Source organism: Calypte anna, chromosome 2 (assembly GCF_003957555.1).
Source record: "Calypte anna isolate BGI_N300 chromosome 2, bCalAnn1_v1.p, whole genome shotgun sequence".
Taxonomy (NCBI): domain Eukaryota; kingdom Metazoa; phylum Chordata; class Aves; order Apodiformes; family Trochilidae; genus Calypte; species Calypte anna.
In genome coordinates this window covers 21487533-21513133 of record NC_044245.1, presented here as the reverse complement: position 1 = coordinate 21513133, position 25601 = coordinate 21487533, and the positions used below count along the sequence as shown (strand labels likewise).

The window sequence follows — 25601 nt, the reverse complement described above, 5'->3', positions numbered from 1 at the left end:
GATGGCTCAAGGAAAAGATTTTATTTTAGGGCTAACAAGTTGATAATAAATAAAGGAATATAATAATGTAATAACAGATGTTCTCATGCACTTAACACATACAATAACGCTGGCTTACACTGCTGTTTGGACAAATTGAGAAGAGGTATTTGGCAATATTATAAGTCTGAATAGTTTAGAGATTATAGAACAAGAAATTATTTCTGCTGTTTTTACATTTCTTTTATACAAATTCAAATAAATATTAATACATTTATTTTTCCTCAGATTTTCTCTTCACTTTTAACATGCCTGATAACTAAGCCACAGTAATATACAATTTCCAAGAAAGAGTATTTATGAATTATATGTATTAATATTCCTAAAAATGTACTGTATTTGTTACATTGTGCAAGCTCTTTAGGTAAAATTAGGTTTTAGGAAAAATTGCAGAAAATTTAAACTCCTTAAAACATATCCAGTGCAAAGGCCAGGCTAGTCCACACATCATGGTACTGTAATGTAAGCCAATATAATTTAAATAATAAAACATGCCTATATGATTCAGAGGAAGCTGACTGTGTTTTATGTTTTGAAGATCTGACATCCAATATGCAGATTCTGCAATATCAGACGTTTTTCAAATCTTCATGAGATGGCAAAATAATGTTAAGATGTTTTAAGTAAGCTTTTTTTTTTTTTCAGGATAATCACATTAACAGTACTATAGTGGCCAAAAAGACAAACTATTATAATAGAAATCAATCTGATTAAAAAATTAAATATTCCAATTAACACTGAAAAAGTGTTTTGTAATAATTATTTACAATTCATCAATGATACCAGTGTATAATTTCCCACAGTCAAAGTATACCACTTTCCAAGCAAGTACCAGTGCTCATGTTCCATTCCAGCATTTGATAGCAGTATGTTGTTGATGGGCAACATATCAGTTTAAAGAAGGAGATCGGTCTGTGGTCCACAGTAATTCTATGTATGGCCATTTGGTTTGCAGGCAGCGTTTTACGGGAGTGTCGTCGGTCTGGAGCATTGGTTCTTCAAAACCCATAACAACTGCTGTGCCTTCTACATACATGACCTGTCAAAAGAAAACCAATTATGTCAGCCTACCTCTGTTTAAAAACTCTAAAATGAAATAATTATTTTGCTGGATTTGGAGAGGATTTGTTAATAACACTTTTTAAACTACAAATATCAAATCCATCACGTTTTATGTACTTTTTCTGAAAAGTAAAATGGAGTGTGAAATAAAACCAAATCTAATCTCTTAGGCTCAAATGCCTGAAAATCCTCATCAGACCATATTCACTTGACTGTTTACTTCAATAGACAGTAAAGGCCAAAACTGGGAGGGGGGGAATCTAGAAAATGCAAAGCAAAAACTCTGTGACAACAGATCCACTGCAGTTACAGTCGCCAAGTTTACTATTGTTATTTTTATAAGGACAGTGTTCCTTAGACCAAAGTTTATGGAATTAGTTTTCCATAAAATGGAGATTCCGTTGCAAATCTGCTCTATTAATAAAACAAACAAATAAAAACAAAGACAGATCCTAAAACCAAAGAATAGTTTAAATTTTCTTGATAATGTATATGTGTTCTGTAGAGAAAATAAAGGCATCTTCAAATGTTTTTACCTTTGTTTTTGGGTTTGAAACTGCTGGAGATTTCACTTTTTCACTTGGGTAATTTTAAGGACTTAACTCCAATCTATTCTTTAGACTGAGCATATATGTTTTCTTGAAGAGTCTTCTTACTTGAAGTAAGTTTTTGTTCCCTCTATCTATTAACACTTATCTATTCCTCTACTCTAAATGCTAATTCAGGAACTAACTTAAAAGCAGTTGCAGTGTGTTATGAACATCTATCCTTCCAGGAAAGCTGAAAATTAAACAGGTCATTTTCGTCCTAAGTTCCCCCCCAAATTTTTTTTTTTAATGCGAGTCTGGAGTACTAAAATATTTCACAAAAAATTCCAAACATTTCATTTTAGGTTACTTATAGAAATAGGTGCAGTTTGTCTGTGTTACATCTATATTGCCCTTTACAGATCAGATCACACTTCTCATGGATAAGCAGAAGTGCTCTACTCAAAATGCATAGAGCTTAGAAGATATGATATAGCCAACCAGTCCAGTGAACTAACTAAAATATGATCACAAGCACAAAGCCATTTCCAACTATATTATTTTTGAAAAAAATTACTGAAATAATAGTTTTGTAAAAAGTCTGTTTCAAGTTGAAGTATTTTCTCTATAACTATCATCTGTTTTACAAGTTAATGCAGGGAGTTAGTTTTTGCACAGTACTGTTAGTAGAGCTAGATTTAGGTTTCTTTATTCTTACCTTTTCATTATAATTAGATTGCTTCAGTCCATTGTAATGGTAAACAGTGAATGACTCTGAAACCCTTGAGTCCTGGTAGAAAGAAGACAGTTAATTTCATGTAACATATACACTGTGCCTTTACGGTCTCTTCCCTTTACAACTAGATAGATGCATTGAAACTGGAAGACTCAAGGAAATTGTAAAAAAACAAAATTTCTGTCATGTGACATCATCTTGAATATTTTATTAATTTTTCCTTTCTTATAAGAAATAATAAAGTTATGTTAGTAAATTAATGGCCAATGCCCCCAAGAGCAAGTTGTGATTTTCTATGTCCATCTGGACACTTAAAGCTACAACTTCATCTGTAAGAATGTAGAAACTGTTATAATTTTTCAATTCAGACACCTCACAAAGTAGCCATATTCACCTGTATTTATGACTGTTTGAATGCTACTAAGTAAAATATTTACTAGGGACCAAATCTAATCTCTAACCCTCCGTTTGAGAGCTAAAAAGTAATTTATGGTCATGCTTGCCTAATTGTAAACTGTGAAAACACCTTGTTCAGCTGGCGCCAAGCAGCAGATGTGCTGCAGTTGTCAACCTTTAATATTGCAGGTTTTAAACACTTTAGTCCTAAAAGGAGTGAAAAGCTTTGCATTTCACTGAATCACAACAAACAAATCAGGTGTAATATCATCTCTTTTATGCAAGCTGGATCAGGCTCCAAACAAAAGTTTATCCCTTTTTTAAGTACATAGAGGCAAAGGCTGTAACGAGAAGAAATCTGCTCAGGTTACATCCATCAGATTACAAAGAGCCCTCACTCATTTTTCTCCTCTTAAATAATTCAAAAACCTTATCTCTGCATGGGTCTCCTACAGCAACCCAGGCTACTTAATGGAGGGAGGGGTGGTGAAAAGAAAGGTAAGCATTAACTACTTGAAGAAGTTGCTTCACAGAGAGAAATAAAATCAAGCTTTGCTGGGAAGGAAAAAGCATACTTAGTCTTTTCCCTGAGGAAGGTATGCTGACCCTGAAAGAAAAGTAGTGCTGCTTTCCAGTTCCTGTCACATGGATGTTAAAAATTTTGTGCAATCATTGTTTCACAGTAAAAGGGCTACCAGTGAATTCAGGAGTCAGGCTTCTGCTCTCAGGCTGAATGATCTTTGAATGTTTTTCTTCTAAGCCAACAGCTTTGAAATGGAAAGATAAGATTCCTTCTTGCTTTTGAGATGGAGTTCAGCACTTTCCAGAATGATTTTGAATTGTCTCAAGACAAAAGGAATTGAATCTAGATTTCCTGAGCACTAGCTATGTGTTCGAATGTTATATAAAGGGGAACATCAACAATTCCAGCCATCAGTGGCATCTGGTGTTTTATCACATTTTTTTAAAGGCAGACATTCATCTTCCTTTCTGCAGAATTTCACTTTCAGAATGAGCTGTCAATATGGTCAAGGGCTCCTGGTATCTGATCTACAAAGTACAAATTGGGCAACATATCCATGCCTTCAGTAATTATTCAGTAACTGATACTGGTAGGTCCCAGGGCAAAATGCACTTATTGTTCAGACTGTACCCTCAAGGCAGCAACACTTCCCATGTTTTGTACTGGAGCCAGGGAAGGTTCAACAGCACAGTCAAAACTCAGTGGTGGGAATTCCCGTGCAGCAGGGAATTAGTACTTGATGGTCAGGCACTGACTTGGGGGCTCCAGCTTGACAGTGGGGAAGAGTTCCTCCACCAGCTCCCTAGGTTACTAAAGATGGGGATGTGCTCTTTCTCTATCTGCCCTTCTTCAGTCAGTGATGCTCTTCAGCAACAGGTAACAGAGGCAGCAGCCCCATATGATGGCTGTTTTCTCCTCCAGCTACCTATGGCCTGTAATACTGGACAGTCAATTATGGACAATATGCTTTGGCTTTCTGAACTTCTCTGGGCCCTAAAATTAAGCACTGGAGTCCTCTGGTTTTGCAATATAATTGTATATATATATATATATAATGTGCAATAAAATTGTAAGAAATAAGATTATATTTGATTCTTAAGATTATTTCCACTTCTGTATATAGAAATGAAGAAAGGAGAAACAGTTGGCACATACAGAATGAAGACATAACGCTGATAATCTGGAGAAAATGAACACTCCAACTCCTTTTTCCTCTAGATCATGTATTATCTCTTAATGATGTATTCAGGCCTTACCATCTTTGGCAGTGTAGTTCTAGTGCCTTCTGAATCACCAGATTGTTTCACAGTACAGAATACTACATCCAATCAGTGTTGCATAGCCCTTAATGAAAAGACTCTTCCTGAAGGCATTCAGAAATTATTGCTTTCACATTTCCTTGGTTGTAAAATTTGAGCCATACAGATTCAATGTATGTCATGTTCAAAGACATGACACCTTAAGCCATAGAAGCCCCCAAGGAAGTACCCCACTTAGCCCTTCTCTTGCATTACCAGCCTTTCTGTTAATGGGGAAACCCTCTCTCTGTTGCAAACACAAGCATTTGCATGTCTGCGGAACAAGCTTCCATAAACCTGCAAAGTGCACTTGCATCCAGACCAGTTCCCTGTTCCAGTTTACCACATATATGAACACAAAAGTTTCTGGGGGCAGGAGGGAGAAGGAAGCATGAGCGCAGGAAAAAGTGACCCAGGGAAAAGGAAGAAGAGGACAGCAGTGCTTCTCAGTGGTGGTCCTATCTTATTGAATAACTGGAAAAATTGAGAGATGGAAAATAATTTTCCAGATTGAAAATAATTTTCCATTACCCTGGCAGATAGTAGCTTCCACATCTGCTATAATTTTTTGTTATACTGTCAAAAATTTTACATTATTAGAGATTTATATAAAAACATATGTGTTTAAATAAGTTTGTAACCTTTTCCCATTTGCTAGCAGCTACAGCAGACATTCGTAACATTGATAAAAACAGTATGGTCATTTATTCTCAGAAAAACTAAACTCAGATGAACTTTCTGATGCAGAAACCAGTTCAATTTCTATGCAAAATGATTATATATTTCCTGAAGTTACTTTTAGAACCTTTCACTGCAATGGAGATTCCTTCCACTGTTAAGCTGAAAAAAATCATAGACACCTTATGCAAAACGTAAGTTTACAGTTTGTTGTGCAATACAGTCAGTTATTTGCTGGTCAGCTGTATCAAATAAATGTACAACCTATTATTAGAAGTAGTTCTGTGATATTGCTGGAAGTGTGTAATGAATCTAAAAGACAAACAGAATAGATGGTGCTCTGCAGAAATAAAACTATATTGATTACCTGCTCAGGGAAAAATTCTTGCAGAAAAGGACCCAGTAATATGATGCCTAGTCCTTCTGGGTCTAATTTGGTCTTCATGAGGTTTACACTATGACAAAAAGATTGAATATAAAAGTATGAGTAAGACATTTTTATTCTTGCATGACTAAGTTCTGCTGTGCTACCACAGTACTGGCTGCCAAGTACAGCAATATTATTCTATTTTTAATTGTGACAACTGCACCAGAATGGCATGCAAGTTGCCAAAACAGTGTTATTTTTAAATTAATGTTATTTTAAATTAAATAACTGATAATTCTGAAGGATCACCTTATTTGGTAAAATAATTTGAAACCCATATAATCTAAAACCAGATTTACAGCCCAAAAGGCACTTTGCTTTCTTGTAAGCATTCTTGAACTTAGACATAGAACAGTCATCCTTTAAATACAGCTTTGTAACAACCTCGTTTTTAAAAGATCTGAAAAGCCTCCAAGATTCTCCAAGAACACCAAACTAAAATTGTTTAACAGATACATTTCTTACTTACATAGAGTCCTTGATATCAAAGAAGCCAAACCCAGTAAATAATAAAAAAATTAACAATATTAAACTGGTATTGGGGATGACTTATCAGAACTACAAACCTCTTGCAAGTCTCCTGGTTCTGATGGGCTTTAAAAAATGTACTTTCAGCTTTTAAAGATTGACAGATGTACTCATATTGGTGCCTTGATGATTATCAGATGATTTTTAGGAACAAACAAAAACCAAATAGGAACAAAATGTTACTAAAATCATATACAATGGCATTCAGAACTGGAATGGTTAATCCAAATTCAAAGTCTTCCCCTCCCTAGTTCTTAAACTCTAAGTAGATATTACTGTTATTCATCTTGAGATTCTGAGAAGCTTAAAGGTCTGAACTAGATGACCACAAAGAATTTCCATTTAGTTCTTGAACTAAAAATGTAAATAGTACACTTGGAAGCAGTGCCTTTAATTTTACTTAAAAACAAACAGAAAATCCTGTATGAAATTTGCAATGTGTTATTTATACTCATGTTCCACATTACTGGACAGGACATCTATAACCAAAACTAATCAGTTCCTCTAGATAACATTTTTATTTCAGTGATGTTTCAAGACTGAATATTCCATCACAGCTTTGCGATACAGTAGGCTTTCTGACTGGCTTTTTGTACATAACTTTGTATTTGATGTGCTCTGCAGAATAAAATAGGCCAGAGATATGCCACAAACACCCTGGAGGCCAAAAGGAAAAACTGCTGAATGCAGAAACAAGATTTTTGCAGACTTATTGAGGTAGCAGAAAAAAAGGCCAAAAGAAAGCTTCTCAGACCTATTAAATTAGGCTTTTTTCTTTCCCTTCCTCTAGCAAAACCTTTTGCAGATTTCACCACTTATTGACATAACATGAATGCTTGCCTTTTTGTTTTGTTTTAGTTTCCTGGGTGCTTTTGATTTCAATTTTCAATCCTATTCTCTACAGAGAACAACTCAGTAAATTTTGTCCTACTTTGTAACATCTGAAAGGACTGAAAATGGCATCAATCAAATTTCAGATGGTTGTGGTAGTAAACTGGCAGTCTCCACAGCCATTCTACATGAACAACCGATTTAGAGCCCAATAAACAAGACCATATGTTTAGGAAAGAGCAGAACCATCTTTTGGAGATGTAAAAAAAGCTGATGCACATAGTTCTTCTTTCTGGGTTAAGCATTTAGTAGCAAAACATGGTAAGTCTTGATGCAGAAGGTTAATTGCTGCCATTGAATAACAGTCCTGCCAGTCTGCACACAATTTCATATAAAATAGCTTTTTCATTTGATAGATTTAACCTTAAAGGTACTGTAGTGTTTGGTGGAGTGAAGCAGTTTCAACTTCAAACCCTGTAGACTGCTTCAAACCCCACAGACAGATCTGTGGTGATACAGGGCTAATTGACCTCTGAAGATCTTAACTTTTTGGCTTTTTTATCACAGTTTCACCCTCATTAACATACAGAAATATATTAATGACTATCTCCTCAATATATAGTAACAAAGTAGGGGGTTTTTTGGCTTCTAGTTAATAGCTACCAAAGTTAGAGACATTTTAACCTGAATACCTCTCATTTAATTTAAGCTGACTTACAAACACTTCAAAATTAAATTCTATACCCAGAGAGAGCTAGAAAAAACAGGAAAAACCCCCTAAATTATAGCTAATATGTGGTTTATTGATACTTCTGTAGTAATTAAATTTTATTATACTTACTATTCAGGATCTGAAACAAGGTCCAAAGCCTTCATTACATCTTCTAGCAGAGTATCAGGTATAAAACCATTATCTGAAGAAGTAGAAAAGCTTATCATTAGGAAAAGAAGCAAAATGATTTCCATGAATATTAATTTTACTCAAAAATATAAATATCGAATATCTTTATCTCTAAAATTTGCAAACAAATGGTTGGGTTCTAGAAGGAATGTATTTTTCAAAAAAATCTCTCACACTTAAAAAAAAAATGAGGAGTGCAAGTGAGAAACTGCAGTCCTTATATACTTGGAAGCTTAATATCTGCCAAGAATGAAATCTCTTTATAGCTATCTCACCTAGACACCTAAGCATAAGTACTTTTTTATTCCCCCTTTTGATTAGCTAAAAATGTACCTGAATGTTAAACATCCTGTTTTCAAAACATAAGAAAATTTTCTTTATATGCCACCTACATTCAAGAATAAAATTTCATGAAGAATGGAAAGATAGAAGTTCAGCTATTTTATTAAAATGTAAAATAAAATTGATTACATTTAAGCTTAAAGTTAATTACAAAGTCTGTTACAAGATTATAAAGATTATGCTCTGAGAATATACTTCCTACTGCACAATATTGCATTCAACTTCCCTTACTGCAAATTCTCATAAAATTTCTTCACAGCACTTGTAGATTGACTACTGTATTGAATTTTTGTCTTAAGTATTTCATTCCTCTCTTAATCAGCTCAGGTATAAACAGCATACTACCCTGGCATGAAAAGGACAATGGATTTGAAAGTCCAGTATTTGGAACAAATTTTAGAAAATAATTGTCCTATTTTTAAGAGATACTCTACACAATGCATTATTTTGAATTTATATCTACTGAACGAGTACATTTCAATTTAGAAAAAATACTTCAGAGGAAGCACAACCCTTACCCTCAGGGTCATATGTCTGGAAAACCCTTCTAGCTTGTTCTGAAGGTGCTTCAGGAGCAACAAGTGCCATATCCTTAGGAAAAAAAAAAAGAAGAAAAAGAACAAAATTCTCAGAATGTTCTTAATTCAGATACAGATTATTAAGGAAATATTTATCCACACTACACAGATTTGGACCTCAAGTTAATAACAATTAAAATACAACAGAAGAAAAATTAAGGTAATTTGTCAATGTTGCAAATAGTGACATAAAACAATAAACACGTTAAGATTATTCTACAAGCTTTCAACAAACTTTATGTAAGTCTTTTCATGTTGTGGCACAAAAGCTAACTGGAGACTCCATGTATTATGAATTTTTTTCATCTCAAGTACAATTATGCCTTCCAAAACATATGCAGAAGCACATGTCAATCTCCTACTATAAAACCAGCAAAAAGCACAGTCCCCTGATTTTATGCCAAAATGCTGTTATCATAGGATGGCTTAGGTTGGACGGGGCATTAGAGATTATAAGTGAAACTGAGAATTTATTAATGAGGAATTAAAGGTGGCATAAAGGATAAGAAATGCACCTATTCAGGACTTCCTTTAGTTTAAAAACACACAAAGACTTGATGTTGAAAGAGAACATGAAACTCCAAAACCTATTCACTAGGAGTACTTAAAATCCTACACCTCCACTTGCAAATGTACAATCACCTATGTTGTTTTTCATTGAGAAATGAAAATGAAAAACTTGCTTAGAGGGAAAGACTGCATTTGATAATGCCTTCTTTGTAGCCTTTCTTCCTGTCAAATAGGAAGTTGAACATTACCTGCTATGCTATGAACAGTAAACACAAACCCCTAGAAATAGCAGCATTGACATGAATCTGAAACACATTAAACTCTGGGAAACTTGCTTTTGTTCATATTCTATTAATTAAATTAATGTATTACAAATTTAAAAATTGCCTTAAACTGCTTTACAAAGTATACATAAACAGTTTTTTCTTATTATTTTCAGTTCAGATCAACTGCTTTCTAAAGATGATCTAAGATTTTCTTGAAAGAGAAAATCACAATCGTATGTGCTAAGAATGAACTTTGGTGTTAACTGTACAAATCTGTAGTACTTCAATTGAAGGAAGGCACAGAAAAAAAACCCAGAAAATGTAGAATTAAAAGGCACAAAATGTCCTACTATTCATTTAACAGTTTAGGGACAGAACAGAAGCAAATCAAACGATGAGAATTCAGTCTTAGCCAGTTTCTCCTAATAGTTGATTCTAAATCAGTCAAAATTCATAGAATCATACAATTTCCAGATTTGCAAGGGACCTTTAAGATCATCTACTTTCAAGCCCCTGCCATGGGCAGGGATACCTCCCAGAGCCCCCTCCAGCCTGGCCTTAAAAACTTCCAGGGATGGGGCTTCCACCACCTCTTTGAGTAACCTGTTCCAGTGTCTCACCACCCTCATGGTGAAGAACTTCTTCCTAATATCTAATCTAACCTCCTCTAGTTTGAATCCATTCCCCCTAGTCCTACCACAGTACCCGACATCCTAAGAAGTCCCTCACCAGCATTCTTGTAGTAATTTTAAGTATACACCTAATAGCATCTACCATATACTTAAAAACTTCTCTGAATGAAAGCCAGCTGCCCAGGACACACCACCAGGAATAACATGGAACACAACATATACACAGGCAAAAGATGAATGATACAACTATTACTGGCATAAGGTGCCTACAACAGGGGTTACAGAGCTCCCCTCATTTCCATGTACAGGAGAGACAAATATTTGGTATTCTACAGGAATACATTAGCCAAAAGTTAGGAGGAATCTGCCCTGTCTTCTAAAGCTCCAGATCACCAGCCCATTATATACATTCACTCCTAAAGGCTACTCCATTGCCACTTGAGCACAGTGCTGACACCTGCATTACCAGTTGTCCAGTACGTGGAGGGAAGGAATGGGGTTCAGTTTGCTGTGATGAATTATGGAGTATTCACATTGCACCCTTACTGGCAAATAAATTGGTGTCAAATATCAGTCTTAGAAGCACACTATGCAGAAGCAGAGCCAGTTGCTGGAAGCTCATGTTCACATTGGAGGTGAGGCTCCCTGAAAGGCCTCTTAGTGTGCAACTTCAACTTCAACTGTAGGCTCCACCAGAACAGCTTTCAGCACATCTGTAGGACACTTAGTTGCACACCAGCAGGACTCCAACTCTAGATACAATGCAAATTTTCACCAAAAACAAACTTTTCAAAATGCTAAATCACTGATGTGGATGGATCTACTGAATCATGTCTGCTGGAATTCTCTTGGTTCCTGAGATGTGATTGACTGGTATCAGGACTAGATTTTCTGGGTCCAGCCTAATGCCACTCTTGCTGCACAAGTGCCACCTTTCACTGTGACTGGACTGCAGAGCCCATCTTTAGGTCATAAGCAGGCTTGTCAGCAGAGAATCTCCTGCACTATGTGACTTCTCCAATCACCCTGTACCAAAGAGCTCCAAGTGAGAGAGTGTACAGAAGACATTCATTTGGGACAAGTCCTTTTGTCCCTCTAGTCTCTCCTAGAGAGAAGAGCTTATAAATTGCTTCCTTAATATACTGTAACTATAAACTCACAATTTTTATCTTAAGTCATTATCACACTAATGTAACTTTCAGGATTCATAAACATGACTGATTTGGAACAAAACCACCATTTAATGAGAAATAGTGAGTTATTTTATAATTTAATGGCTAGAACTTTAACATTTTATCTTCATATTTATGTATGTCCTAAACCTTTTGGAGGTTCTTTGCAACAAAATGATCAGGGATTTCAATATTCAAGAGCTACCTCTAAAGAGGTGATATTTTTATGGTAGGTTCTTTCTTAGAAATGAATTAGCAGCTCATGGAACCAATGTAACATAGGAGAACTCTTGAAATTTCCATGGTATAGAAGGATATAACCAAAGTTCCAGCTGCACAGACTGCATTTTTTTCAAATGCAAACTACATAGTTCTACTTTGGTTTACAACTATGTACTTCTTTCCATAAAATCTTAATGTAATCCAAAAATAAAGACTATAATTTGTTGTCCTTTTTCCACACAAATTATATTGTTAATGTAGTATTTTCCACAATTTAATGTGATGCAAAGCAGATTTTCACAAGTCTCCTGCAAGTATCAACAAATACATTTATTTTTTGATAGTTCAATTGCATTTTGTGCATTTGTTTTGGCATTTTTATTTTCCAGGTCCTTAAGTTATTTCAGTGAATGTGTACATGGGAAGAACATCAAGAATCATTGAATGCATTACTTAATACTGAAAATTCTCCATGTCTCTCAACTGAACTTTTAAATATGGTAATGTCTGCAAACTATTACATGTCAATGCTTTTTAGTCAAAAAATGTGATTTACTGATGCTCTAAACAAGTTAATTTCAGGAGGAAACTTAGAACTAAGTTACCCGCCTTGGAAAGAAGACAAAAACCACCACCCCTCATCCTCAAAATAATTCTAACTTTTCACTGAGACTGTTGTCCTATAAACAGTTAAAAATCAAGATATTAATTCTATATATACAAATCCCATGCATCCTCTAACTTAGCATATCATTCATTTCCAGTACCCAGAAAACTCTGAAAGTCCAACTAGTCCATATATTTGTATCTAGGGAAAAAAAGAATGTAACTTATCTTTTTCATGCAGCAAAGCTGAAAATGTGACAAATAGGTTAACAAAAACATACTTCAGCTGCCCAAGCTGGTATTTCATCATACATGCCAAAATACATCCACCAGCCCAGCTTTATGAATTGTATTTTGATTTATCCCATGCATCGAAAGTTCCTTATAAGGGAATCCCACCAACAGTTAATTATAATTATTTCCAATACTAAGTACAATGTGTCCCCAAAATCATGTTTCACTCGTTGGCTTTTGTGATAGACAAACAAGTCATTTTATATTACTTTTGAAAAGTTTTTCTCATTGGGACTACCAGTTATTTTAGGATCCTATGTTTACCCTCAGAGGCAAAAAATACTCTTCGTAAATTTTAATGAAAACATTCCAGAAGTTTTCATTCTACAAATCAAGAGCAGAACATAATAGCTAAGCTACACTGACATCCTGGCTATGAATTTTAACAAGGATCTTGCCCTGAAAGACCTGCTGCCCTTGACAATGAAATCTGTTTGCATATGTACTGCTTTACAGTTCTACACTACCACTGTTGAGAGATATGGGAAAGAATTACTTATTTTCATACTGGCTTTCTTCTTAAAAATTTGCAAAAGACAATTTAGAAACACCAATAATTTATCAACTATTTAAGTTGCCACAGTTTACTTATATCTGCAAGAATGAAGATTATTTAATACACTCTTATATTACAAAGAAAAGCGTGGATTATTCCATGCCATAATCAGTAGCTTTCATGCCAGCATCTTTTCCAAAATGGATTCCTAAGAAAACAAGGCTGATGCGATCTCTGAAACAGATTCCCATCTCTCCAGATGCTCAATTTCAGTTTTATTTGACAGAGGGAATGGAGTCCCGTGACTGGTTATTGAAACTGGAAGAGAGGCAGGGAGGAAACCTACAGGTTTGTGTGCCCACCAAGGGAGAAGGCAGAACCCCGCTGTGAACCCCTGTGTTTGGCAATAGGCAGACAATTATTCCAAATCAGCCCAGACTTGTGACTGCATGCCTGGTTCTTGCTGGGCAGACCACTGCAGGAGACAAGTGGTGGGTTACCATAGCAGGGATTTGGCAGGGATCAGTCTTGGGTAGGTGGGTGTGGGTAAGTGGAAGAAGAAAAAGAGATTCAAGACTGATGGAAAGAGTGAAAAAAACATTTAAGGAAGGGTTCAGGAGACAAGCTGCTAGAACACAGGCTTCAGATAGTCTGCTCTTTCATAACATGCTTTGACTTAGAAGCATTTTCATATGTAGTTTCGTATTAATATGACTAAGTAATTGTACTGTTTCACCAGCTACGCAGGGGAGCACCTTAAAGTTCTCCAAAGAACATTGATTTATTAAGGTTCACATTATTCTTGGGGGCTTCAGAGATGGAAAAATATTTGTTGAAGGTACAGACAGTTCTGACAGATTCTGGGGAGAGAAGTGGCAGAAACAGATCAGAAACCTAAAAATAATTTAGTAAAAGCATAGGTCCAATAAAGAGCAGAATAATGGGCTAACTCAGTATAGACTTCTGTTTCTCTACTAAACTGGACAGTAAAAAATTATTGCAGTTGAAGTGGAAGGAATAGATTTCTGAGGAAACTAAGATGCAATTTTAACCCACCTAGGAGGGTAGAAAAGAGTCTATTATGCTTTCCTATCATTTATGCTGCAGAGGAATGAATACAAGTCCACATCCAATGAAACCACCCACAACCCAGTGTTGTGAAGATTTTTGAGTCTGGAGCAATCAGGTAGTTTAATCACTGTCCCTGATCCAGATGTAACGTTGGGGACTCTGGTCAACATACTGAGGTCTTGATTAAAAAACAGTTACAACCATGCCAAACCCATTGTGGTCCTGTTCCATTTTACTCTGAGGGGGACTCAAGCAAAAAGTTAAACTGGGTGAAACATAGCATCTGACTCCACATCATCAAACCAAATATGCCACCATCAGAAACACAACAAAAAAATAAGTGTCAGTTTTTAACAGTACAGGAAGTAAAAAGATAAAACTTGGACCAACCCTAATAGTGTAAGACTATCCAAGCAACACACTGATGCACCCTCTAGAGGCAAGAACATCATTCCTTTAATCTTGTTGGGGATTTGGTTCAAGAAGAAATTTGATTTTAAATGTTAGTAAGGTTCTTTTGGAGATTCTTTTGAAAGAAAAAAAATGTTTCATCCAGTCCCCTAGGGATGTAACATGTAGCTGTATCATGATTTGGATTCATAGGCTTTTCATACATGAGCAGGTATGATGCATGTAAGCATACAATGCATTTTCAAACTGGACAGTGCTCTAAAATAAGAATGTGAAGCTTCAGTTCCTGCTGTGGCTGTGATCCAATTGTAATATATTCCCAGATCCACAAGAGCCAGATTCAGTTTTATTATAAATTATATGTTATAAATTATAAAACTACATATGGCAACGTTTTTGATGAATTTGATCTTTGTAAGCTACTCTGCATATACTACACAAAAGAACAAAAAAGAAAAACCCTGAAATTTGTTTCTTTAAAAAAAAAAAAGTCTTTTATTTCATAGACTAACATAGTACAAACTGTTACTTATAGGAAAAGGAAATAATACTTCTCAGGACAACTCTGCCTACAAGTAGACAGGAAATGAAACATTATTTCTGTGCTATTTGGTGCATTTTTCACAAGTGCTTTTACACCTTCACCACCACAATCTGTTCCACTAAAAATATATCTAACTAACTGTCAGAAGAAAAATATCATTTAAATTATAGTCAGAATATTGTTTAAGGGATACAACTGCACATTGGTCTCAAATATGTTCCCAGAGTCTACTTCTAATCTTTAAAAACCAGACAAAAGTTTATTTCTTAACCAACTGAAATGCAAGCTCAGAAAATGGAAAGTAAACAAAGAATAGGTTTGGAAGGGAACTATGAAGTTGGAAAACTGAATAAACAGATCACTACTAGAATTACTTTTCTTCCTATTTGTATTTAAAATAGATTTGTAATTATTAAGGAACACATTTTTTGTAAAAAAATGGTTAAGATAATATTCATAGTCATTACTTATGCATATTTTCTTTCTACATTTTCCAGTTCAGAAGTGCTGCAACAATATATTAAATTGAGACCTTAGCAGTTCATGGGATATTCATTCAGTTCTCATTTGTGAATCTAGAAAGTGTTCCCTTAATAGTGCTGGTTTTCTTTCCTTTCGTCTTTCATCCCTCATTCTTTGTTTCAAAGGGCATCTCATACAAGTGGTAGCATTTTATTCTGAATTTTTAGATCTAAATTTTGCTCACACACATGTACCCACCCTGTTTACAAGATTTCATCTAGGCTTGCAAACAGTATGCAATGAGTCAGTACAAAGTAATTTTCTTATTTACCTCAGCACAAGCCAGTATCACAACATGCAACATTTCAGGAGAAAGAATTAAGTGACAAAAAAAAATGGAACAACCCAAGCATAAACACACAAAAAGTGGTATCATCTCAGTGGTCCTACTCTCAACTACTTCATATAGAAAAACTGAGCCTCCCCCACTGAAAGAAAACAGATGGATGAGAAGTATTTTCTCAAAAGGAAGTGATTTGCTTGCTTGCTGAGGGGCATATACAACTACATTTCATGGTCTGCATCAGGCAACCATGTACAATGTCCTTAAATGATCATTGTGAAAGCTATATATAATGGGTTGAATTAAAATTTTTCTAAAACTTTGGATAACATCCAGGTATGACTAGATGGCTGAAATTAGTCAGAGAATTGAAGTAAATAGTGAACACAATTAATTTACAATGGTAAACTCCAAATAATTGGTTAGTTTAACATTCAGAATCTTACATGTCTCAGTTTAAAATACTTCAACATTGCAATTTCCATGTCTCAACTCTTAAGAACAAATTGTGCAAAACCTTATGACTGAGTTATCTCTATGATTTGAGTCCTCATAATCACTACTCATTAGTACTGGATGCACATCAAGTATTACAGGATCTTGACCTAATTCCTAGATGTTCTCACTTCAGAGTTTTTGTCTCAAATTGTCAAAATGCCTACCACCACTGCCCAAAGATTCAGTTCTCCAGTGGTGAAAGATAAACTTCTTTACCATTCATCCCCAGGGAATGAAAGATGACCACACTGCTCTTAAACACTTTCCACATGCAATTTCCTCAACACTTATGAGTATATTACCATAACTCCAGTCCTGGTAAAAGTCAATCACATGGCCTTAGATTCCACGGTTATGGCTTCCTCTTCCCAGTTCCACATATTTACTTACTCTCCAAGGGTAACTAAAATAAAATAAAATAAAATAAAATCTGTATAGCTGGATGTCTACTTCCTGGCCAGTTTATAACTGTGTAGCAAGGACACAGATCACACTTTCCTTCTAATAATATCTAAAAGAGCCCCAAATCCTAAAAAAACTAGACTCCTATCTGACTGTGGGCCAAGCAACCCTTATGAACTACTGCATTATTCAGAAAAAATTATTTAACAATACTGTTTACATTATGAAGCTTAAACCAACTTGTAGAGTAACTTCAATTCTCTTTGGGGGCCCCAAGATCCCACAGACAACACCATGTTCTAAAATTATTTTTTAAAAAGAGGTTTCTTCTTGCAGGAAGAAGCTCTTAAATTAACAGCTAATAGAAATATTGGACGATTCACTGCTAATTTAGCCAGATCAGAGCTATTGTCAACAACAGAACAGCATTTGTCTCCCTTCATCATCACACAGAAAATTTAAGTGCTACTTTAGCCCAGAAGTTATTTTTGCAGTTGCTTCACGCATCTACATTCTTTCTACTAGATGTCCAGACTGTCCCAGACAGAACCAATGCCACTTACTCATGGAAACTAAAGAATCTGAAACCATGTTTTGTAACCATTTCCTAAAGTGGAATTGTTAAAAATCTGATTTCTGTTTCTTCTCTGAGAAGACTTTTTCAAAATCTGATTACCTGCAGTCATTTGTTACAGGAGTGAAAAACAAAAGGAATAGGCTAGATATTTTCACTACCTTCCCAAAGCAGAAGAATTCCTAAGGTAAAGAATTAAGTATAATTTATTTGGATCTACAAGATAACTTTTGCAGATACCAGAGCTGTTAACACATAGTAGTAATGGTTTTTCACATTCGCCTTATTTTATTTCATGGCCACTGACATTCTCTGTTGTTTTTTTCTGAGATTAAATGCTGTACTCCATGAAGCTCCCTCTTTGCCCCGTTTTGGTAAACACCACTGATCCTAATACAGGATCTCCTATAGCAATGCAGTTGTTCCTCTACTGAACCTTGATCAAAAAGATCGTTTAGGGAGAGAAGTGAATGTTCTTTCTTCTGACAGACAATACTGTCAAGGATGCTGAAGAAAGGCCCTGAGAATATGTAGAACAGGTTACAGTGATCAAAGTTAGAAAAATAAAAAAAAACGTAATCTGAAACACAGATCTGAAGCCCTAACACAGCAAAACAATCACATTTTCCTTGACAAGCTGTAATTTGTAACTCATTCAGATGTCCCAGACAGGAGTTTTCTCTGACTATCTGACTCTCCAAGTTTAGATACAATGCTGTTTCTGAAAACAGAGAGCTGATTCCGTTCTGGCCTGCTTGCTCCAAGACCTGGGAACAGACTAAGGGAATTTCTGAAACGACTACAGTTTCAACATGTCCCAAGGACAGTTTCTGTCACCTAAAGTCACCAAACAGGAACTAATTCCATCCTGCCTTTTAGCTTTTGAAGAGTCTTGAATTCAAACTTTCAAATCATGTGAGTTTCTATGTCAGGAGATATTATTTAGAAAGCAGCTATTCACCTGCTGCTGTTCTTCTATTGTTTGCACCCAAACAATAGAAGAAATGTTGTATTTCACACACCATTTCCATTTGTTGATATTCTCTTACACAGTGTCTGACCACACTCTGACATTCCTAAAACTTCTGAATAGTCTCAGCTTGTCAAAACTCCCTGCATTACGAGTATCATAAAAATAACCAAGAACAGACGATAAAGTATTTGATCCACAGCATCACAGCCTTTTCCTCACAGTAAATGATTTAGAGCTGCCCCACTTCTCACTCTTTTCCCTACAATTAAAAATATTGACACTTTAAAGTTAATTTTTAGGACATATACAAAGCTGTCCAGTTGTGTTAACACAGTTCTACAGAGCATGGAGGGATATTAGTGTATATGATGAAAGCTTCCTTGTTTATTTTTGTTGGCCTGAGGCCATTTGAAAGTTTTCTTATTCACTGAAAGGGAGGGCAGGGAGAGTCACAATTGATGGCTGCTTGGATTTAGTTGTCTATGAAGAATATACAGCCCCACTTTTTCAGGGAAAACCTACCTTGCTGCAAAACACCATCCAGACAAGTACATAAACTACTTTAACACTAACCACTGACAATGAATTAAAATTTCTTCCTGTAGTTTTTTGACATATAGCTTCAACTGATAAAATAATGGATTGTTCCCACAATTTGTTTCCACTGTAGTTGACGTTTCTGTTCCACCTGAAACGTTCACCAGCCCTTACTTTAGAGAAAGGGTGAGGTCAGATATGCAAAGCACATATTCAAGGATTCTTGGAAGTTTTACACATCTTCATCTCCTACGTCTTTCCTCCCCCCAAAAATTATGGGAAATTCTTTGCTAAGCCCATGTTGCTTCCTTTTCCTGCTTTTTATCTTCTAGATATTAATCAGAAGCATCCACAGCCTATGTGGAGTTGAGTGAAGAAAGAGGAAGGAACCAAGCTATATTGGAGGCACCAGATATTGATGCCCAGTTACTTCAAACCCAGAAAACAGCCCTTGACATCCTAAAAGAAAGAGCATTAGAAATGTTACCTGGCATTGATTGCTGTAAATACAAAACACTAGAAGGTGTAATAACATTTCAGACTGATAGACTGGTACAACAGAGCCTTTATGCCTACTTCTATCTATATGACAAGGTACTGATTTTGATGCTATAATTCAGAGAAACTGTAAAATTTCAAATTTGAAGTAAAAGAACTTTTCTAGGAAAGGCTAGGAGAGAGAGTAAGACAGGGAAAAAAAACATCCAAAGGAGCATAAGTATTTTCCTGTTACAGTGGAGTAGGGAAGAAAGAGCATTTATCAGAGACAAAGAGGTCAGTGAAGCTCTAGTTAGAATTTGCATCAAAATCTGAACAACAGAATCCAAAATATTCAATGCTGAAAACAGGCTAATTAATGCAAAAGATTTTGAAGTTAAGTTTTAAGGTAAAAAAATACTGTTACTCTGATGTATTGTGGAGGAATGGTTTATTTGTGAGAAAAATCTTACTTTTTTGTGTCCTTTTTTTAAAGACTGGGTCAAAGTTTTGCTTATTTAACAGCTAAAGACATTGAGGCTTGAATTTTGTCATACTTTCTAGCTCTTATTTTCAAGATTTATACCTAAAATATTAATTCCCTTGTGAAATATTAAGCACAGGAAATTTAATTAGTAATAAGTACTAATATTTTTAAACAGAAACAAGTGTTCTATAAAAACCAAAAAATGTAAGGAAATCAACTTAAAATCTTCAACTGAAGAAAAAGAAATAGTGTCCTCATAAAATATGGTCCAAGATGTTAAACTGAGAACTCATCTCAAATGCATTTCATATGTTCCACAAATTACAGTATATACCTAATAGAAAAAATTAGGAATTTTCATTAACAGTCCTGGTATTTTTAATTTAGAACAAACTCCTATGAACACAGATCATAAATGGCAAATGTACTGTCAGAAAGATTAAACTACTATCAGGCACACATAACAACTTCCTCTTAATATTTCTCTTGCACTATAGAAATTTAAGACAGTACTTGTCCAAGTTATGGTGATGTAAAGCAAACCCTCCCTCAGTCCAATAAATTGAGAACAAAAGACTTCACTAACATTTATGAAATATCATTAAAACATTTGAAGATCTCTGCTTTTAAGGGAAGGCTTAATTAAAAGGTTTGGTGACTACATTCTTACATTTAAGCCACATGAAACTCATGTTGTAAGGAGATCTGAACTTTGTATTTATGTGGTGTTTATCTGCCTGAGGTGATAAAAAAAACCAAAAAAAACCCAAACCAAACCAAACCAACAAACAAAAAAAACACCAAAAAACCAAAAAAACACATCTAACATACCTTGGCAAAAAAGACTGTCAGGTGTGTTTCACTGCCGAGTACCCAAATGGGAAATTTGGGGGATTTCAAATAGGAGCCAACCTAAAAAAGAACAACAACATCAGAAACACAAAAGAAACCCATAAAACACATCTAGTTAGTGATCAAGTAAATGACAATTCAGTTAGTGAAGTCCCAACTGCTCTGAAAACTAATACAAAACATTCAATAATATGACAGGAGAGCCCAAAATAATTAGATTGTGATTACTGATTCCTGTTTGACTTGGAAAACAAAATAGCTTATGATAATTAATTAAATTAAGACATCAGTGAGAAAGAGGTATCAGTAATATTCCTTATTTCAACCTTGGAGTCATGCTTCAAACACTGCATGAGTGAGTACTCCTATGTTTCACAGTACTATAATTGGATGCTAAATGAGGTAAAAGTCCACGTGACTTTTTAGCTGGTTTTGGATTAATCAATTCAGAACTGACACTTATTTAATAAACAAAGGGGCAGTTAGTTACAGTCAATAAACCAACATTCTGCAGACTACATAATACTCTCTAAATCTGACCTAAATTTGAGGATTTCAATAAAGACTGAAAAGAAAGAAAAGACAAAGCAACAAAGTCTTCTGAAATTAAGAGCTATTTCAGAAGCAATATTTATAAAGCACAAAATTCTCAGATAGAAACCTTATATCAAGAAACTCTGTGTCACAACAGAAGAAATAATATGGACTAAGTTGCACTTAAATTACTTTCAGCTATTCACAGATGAATACATGCAGTAACTTAAGCTTTGAATATTATATATTCAGAATATATTTACTTAATAGTGTTACTATTTTTACCTATGACTGTTTATTTTACATGGAGGACAATGATAGCATAAAAAGTAAAAAAACTACAGTACAACATTTACAGTAGCAAGTGACTTTAGGACTCGACAGTTTAGTAACTACCTATACAACTTGCATGAAACATTAGTAAAAATATAAGCTTCTAACAATTGGTGCAATAAAATGCTAATTTACATAGCACGAAACATTTATTCAAGACAGCGCATTTAGCAACTTTTTATATATGTTTAAATATACTATTATTTCAGTTTTAATTTGAGGTTGAACATGCTTTGCAAGTTCTTTAATGTCCCCAGTTGTACACAGTGGAGCTTTAGTAATACTGTCAAAAAAGCCCACAACACCTTAAGAAAAATTCTGCATTATTCAGAAGCAGCTTACCTTACAATATCTCAGAGATTCCATCAATGTCAAAAAGCCTACTGTTGCCTGTTTATGTATACCAAGAAGTTCTGTTAAAAACAAACCACAATTAATTCAAGACAATTCTGCAAAGCCTCTTATAAGCCATTTTTTCTTGCTTTCAAAATTGGTCAAGTAATAACAATTTTAGCAGTCATGCACTTTTGGCCACAATGGCAAATCATCAAGGTATAGTAGTAAAATACAAAGGTTTAATTACTTTCCTCTCTATAAAATAAGAACAGCCAAATGGATGGTTTTCAAAGTTCACTGCTGCTAGCCTCTTTTCAAAAGTTTTTGGATTTATTAGTTCATTAACTACTTGTAACTGACACAAAAACTACTCTCAGAAAAATTTAAGAAAAACCATTATCTTGAAGGGGAAAACCAGTAAAAAACAGTATATATGCTTTTTTTTTTTTTTGAGTTCCCTGGCTATGTTTATCTTAATCACGTTGTATTCTGATTAATAGAACATAATTTTATACATAGTAGTTGTGTTATTAGGCAAGAAAGCATTTCCCTGATATGATTTTCTGCACTGACTTCCATATAATTTATCATACAGCTCTGAAACACCCACAGCTGTTAGGAATAGCTGAAATATTCATGTACTACTGATTGGAAGAACACTTCCAGAACCTTATTTGAGACTCTCTATTAAAGAATAAGAAAGTTCTTAAAAATTCAGACTTAAAAACTGATTAGAATCATAAGGATTTGAAGAAGCTAAGGGCTTACACATGCATCTCAACACTACAAGTCCTGTTTACTAGGAACAGCTCTAAACGTTGTCTAAACAAAGAGCAGCACATACCTGACCCTGTAAATACATAGGAACATAATTTCATTTAACAAGATCTGCATTTCCTTTTTTCAGGGAACACTGACTTTTGCATTTGAAAATTGCTTCTAAAACACTCATTCTCAACTACATTTTTAAACATCGATCATTCTTGTACAACAGCATTAAACTATGATGTCTATCATAAACCACAGAATCACAGAATGGTTTCAGTTGGAAGGGACCTCAAAGATCACATAGTTCCAATCCTGCATGGGCAGGGACACCTCCCACTAGACCAGGTTCTCAAAGCTCCATCCAACAGTTGAACAGTTTAACATTTCTATGGAGGGGGCATCCACAAGGCCTTGGTTAACCACCTTCTCTGGTTAACCTGTTCTAGTGTCTCACCAAAGAATTTCTTTCTAATATCTACCATAAATCTACCCTTTAATCCAGAAGCTAAAGCCCCAGGACTACAGCAAGTGAAGGAAACTCTTCTAAATCTACAAGATTTCTGAGCTTGCAATGAAATACAGAGTTGATTTCTGCAACACATAGAACAAGGCATAGTATGCCATGCTTCTTTCACCTGTTAAACAAAAAACTAAAACCACCACCAAAAAAAACTTAACTCCAAAAACCAAATCTCAAACTTAAAAACACTACACTAGCTTGTTTGCTACCTTTGTGGCCTAGAAGAGCAACTTAGAGTTGTCATTACATAAACATATGAAAAGGCTCTTTTTGCAGTGCTGAATTCTTCGATCTGAAAGCATACTTTCTAGGATTATTTTCAAACTTGTTTGAAATTAAAGCAATCAGGGGTGCTTAGATAACACTTTGCAGATCCATTACCTCAGCTGTGTTTCTATAAATGGCCATATATTGAGATAATTCCTCCTTTCTTTGAGCTGAGGGCAAGAGATCTAGCTGAACTTAAAAACTAGTGAAGGATCTCTCAAACCAGGGAACAGCTGATGCTCAGAAATAGCACATTTATATGTGCAATGGAGAAAAATGAATGGCAGACATAAGCAACAGTACATTAAATACAATTTTTTCACATCACATGTATTTCTTAAGAATCACTAACAAGTATCAACACAAAGTTCAGCCTGCTAAACAAAGGCTTCAGATTTAGGAGCTGATGCTTAAAACAGAACAGCAAAATCACATATAAATAGTATTTACCAATCAGAAAACCAGTCAGAAAAAAAATTATTACATTACTAAGTGTTTTGGTCTCCTGGCAGGTAATTAGATGAGAATTCTGATACTAGAAAGAGCTGAAATGCTGGCTACCACAGTAGCCACAGTGTATGAATATCCTGGATTGCTTGTAAACCAAGCTACATCCTGAGTGTATCTGAAACCTAAAACATTAACTTTAGCCTGTAGTCACTGGTCTACCCATGTCTCCTTCAGAAATAGTCAACAAAGACAACACACACAAAAGAAAAAAAATCACTCTCAGACACCTTATGAGGAAACAAAGGAAGACTAGATGCCCTAGTTAATCTAGGGCCATAGTTAATGCCTATGAATTTCCTCTACCCACAGAAAGAAAGAAAACATCCCTGGAAGAGATCTGATACCACCAAAGAACATCTAAAAAAAATTAATATGTATGCCTATTGTCAGAAAGTTAGTTACTCCTGTTTTTTTCAAGTACTTTTGCAAAGTATTCAGATTTCTTAAAAGGGGGAAAAACAGAGTGCTTGAAAAAAAGTCAGGCCCCAAGTAATGGTGGTTTAAAAATGTAATGCTATAGTTACCCACTGCATCAGAATGCTGCCACCTAGTGACACCAGGGAACACCAATTCCTGCCACTAAAAAAAAGCAATTACGGGATTATTTGTATTCATATTAAATTGCTACATTCACAGAAGAATGGAAGTCTGTAAAAGGGGGATAAAAAAAAAATAATCTACGTCCCCATATCTTCCTACTGCGGATATTTGTGTTAAGAGATTAGGATAAGAGAGTTTAAAGAGGAGTATGTGGATAGTTAAAGAAGGGAGATTGCTTCACTGGTATTTTTACCAGTGGTGGCCAAGAATAATTCCAGTAAATAACTCCTACCCTACTTGAAAAATATGCAATACTGTCAGAGCTCTGGGTATAATCTGCAAACTATCTGCTAATTACTCCATTTTGTAATTATTATGTTGTCACTGATAAAATTACTAACAGTAACTTGAAAATGGGTTTTAAAAGTAATTTTAAATATTTAGTTATTAATTAAAATTTGCTTATCTAAACAGTTGAACAAGAAATTGTTTTACATGACTTCTGAATAAAAATGTAAGGCAAGTGCCATTGAAAATTCAATTTAGTAAATGTCTTTACTTATTATAATCATCTAGCATTCTTTGTGTTCCTTCACTGTGGCTGAATCTTCTCACTGTTGTTACAATGCTGCCCCTGCTAATTTGCCACAAACCACACCAAATCTATTGCTTTCTGCAATTCTTTAGCACCACCTTTCCCTCATGCCCAAGGATACCATTTCCTGCCACTCAGTTTCAGGTCACCTACTAATTTACACCTAACCACCCTACTACCTGAAATCTCTTTCTACTATGTTTACACATGGAAAAATCAAGCAGGACAAGCAATCAACTCTGTACAATACTCATGGAAAATGCTTTAACTTGTTTTTACTTAACCAGAGGAATTTAAGGCAATGACTAGTAACCAAACCAGAAAAACATGCATAAAGTTAACTTCAGAAAATAGTCAAACATATTCAGTTCTTGCTATTTTGACACCTGCAACCCTTCCACATGAGAAACTCATAGCATAGTGAGAAAGGAAGCTGAAGGCTACAGCCAGACAGTCAAAATACAGGAGAAATGATTGAAGGAGAAAGGAAGACCTGAAAAAGA

The 25601-nt window shown here is 35.1% G+C and overlaps 1 protein-coding gene across 2 annotated transcripts in view; it reads right to left on the bottom strand.

Annotated features, from left to right (window-relative positions):
• The window catches only part of MINDY3 (MINDY lysine 48 deubiquitinase 3), a 43652-nt gene continuing 18051 nt past the window's right edge, over positions 1-25601 (bottom strand). For both annotated transcript variants that reach the window (XM_008494245.2, XM_030446058.1), the window contains exons 9-15: positions 21905-21975; positions 20675-20755; positions 8807-8879; positions 7887-7959; positions 5627-5714; positions 2347-2418; positions 1-1078 (exon numbers count right to left, since the gene is read on the bottom strand). In XM_008494245.2, coding sequence (XP_008492467.2) covers positions 929-1078; positions 2347-2418; positions 5627-5714; positions 7887-7959; positions 8807-8879; positions 20675-20755; positions 21905-21975 — 608 coding nt within the window. In that variant the 3' untranslated portion in view covers positions 1-928. The remainder of the gene's footprint in view (positions 1079-2346; positions 2419-5626; positions 5715-7886; positions 7960-8806; positions 8880-20674; positions 20756-21904; positions 21976-25601) is intronic.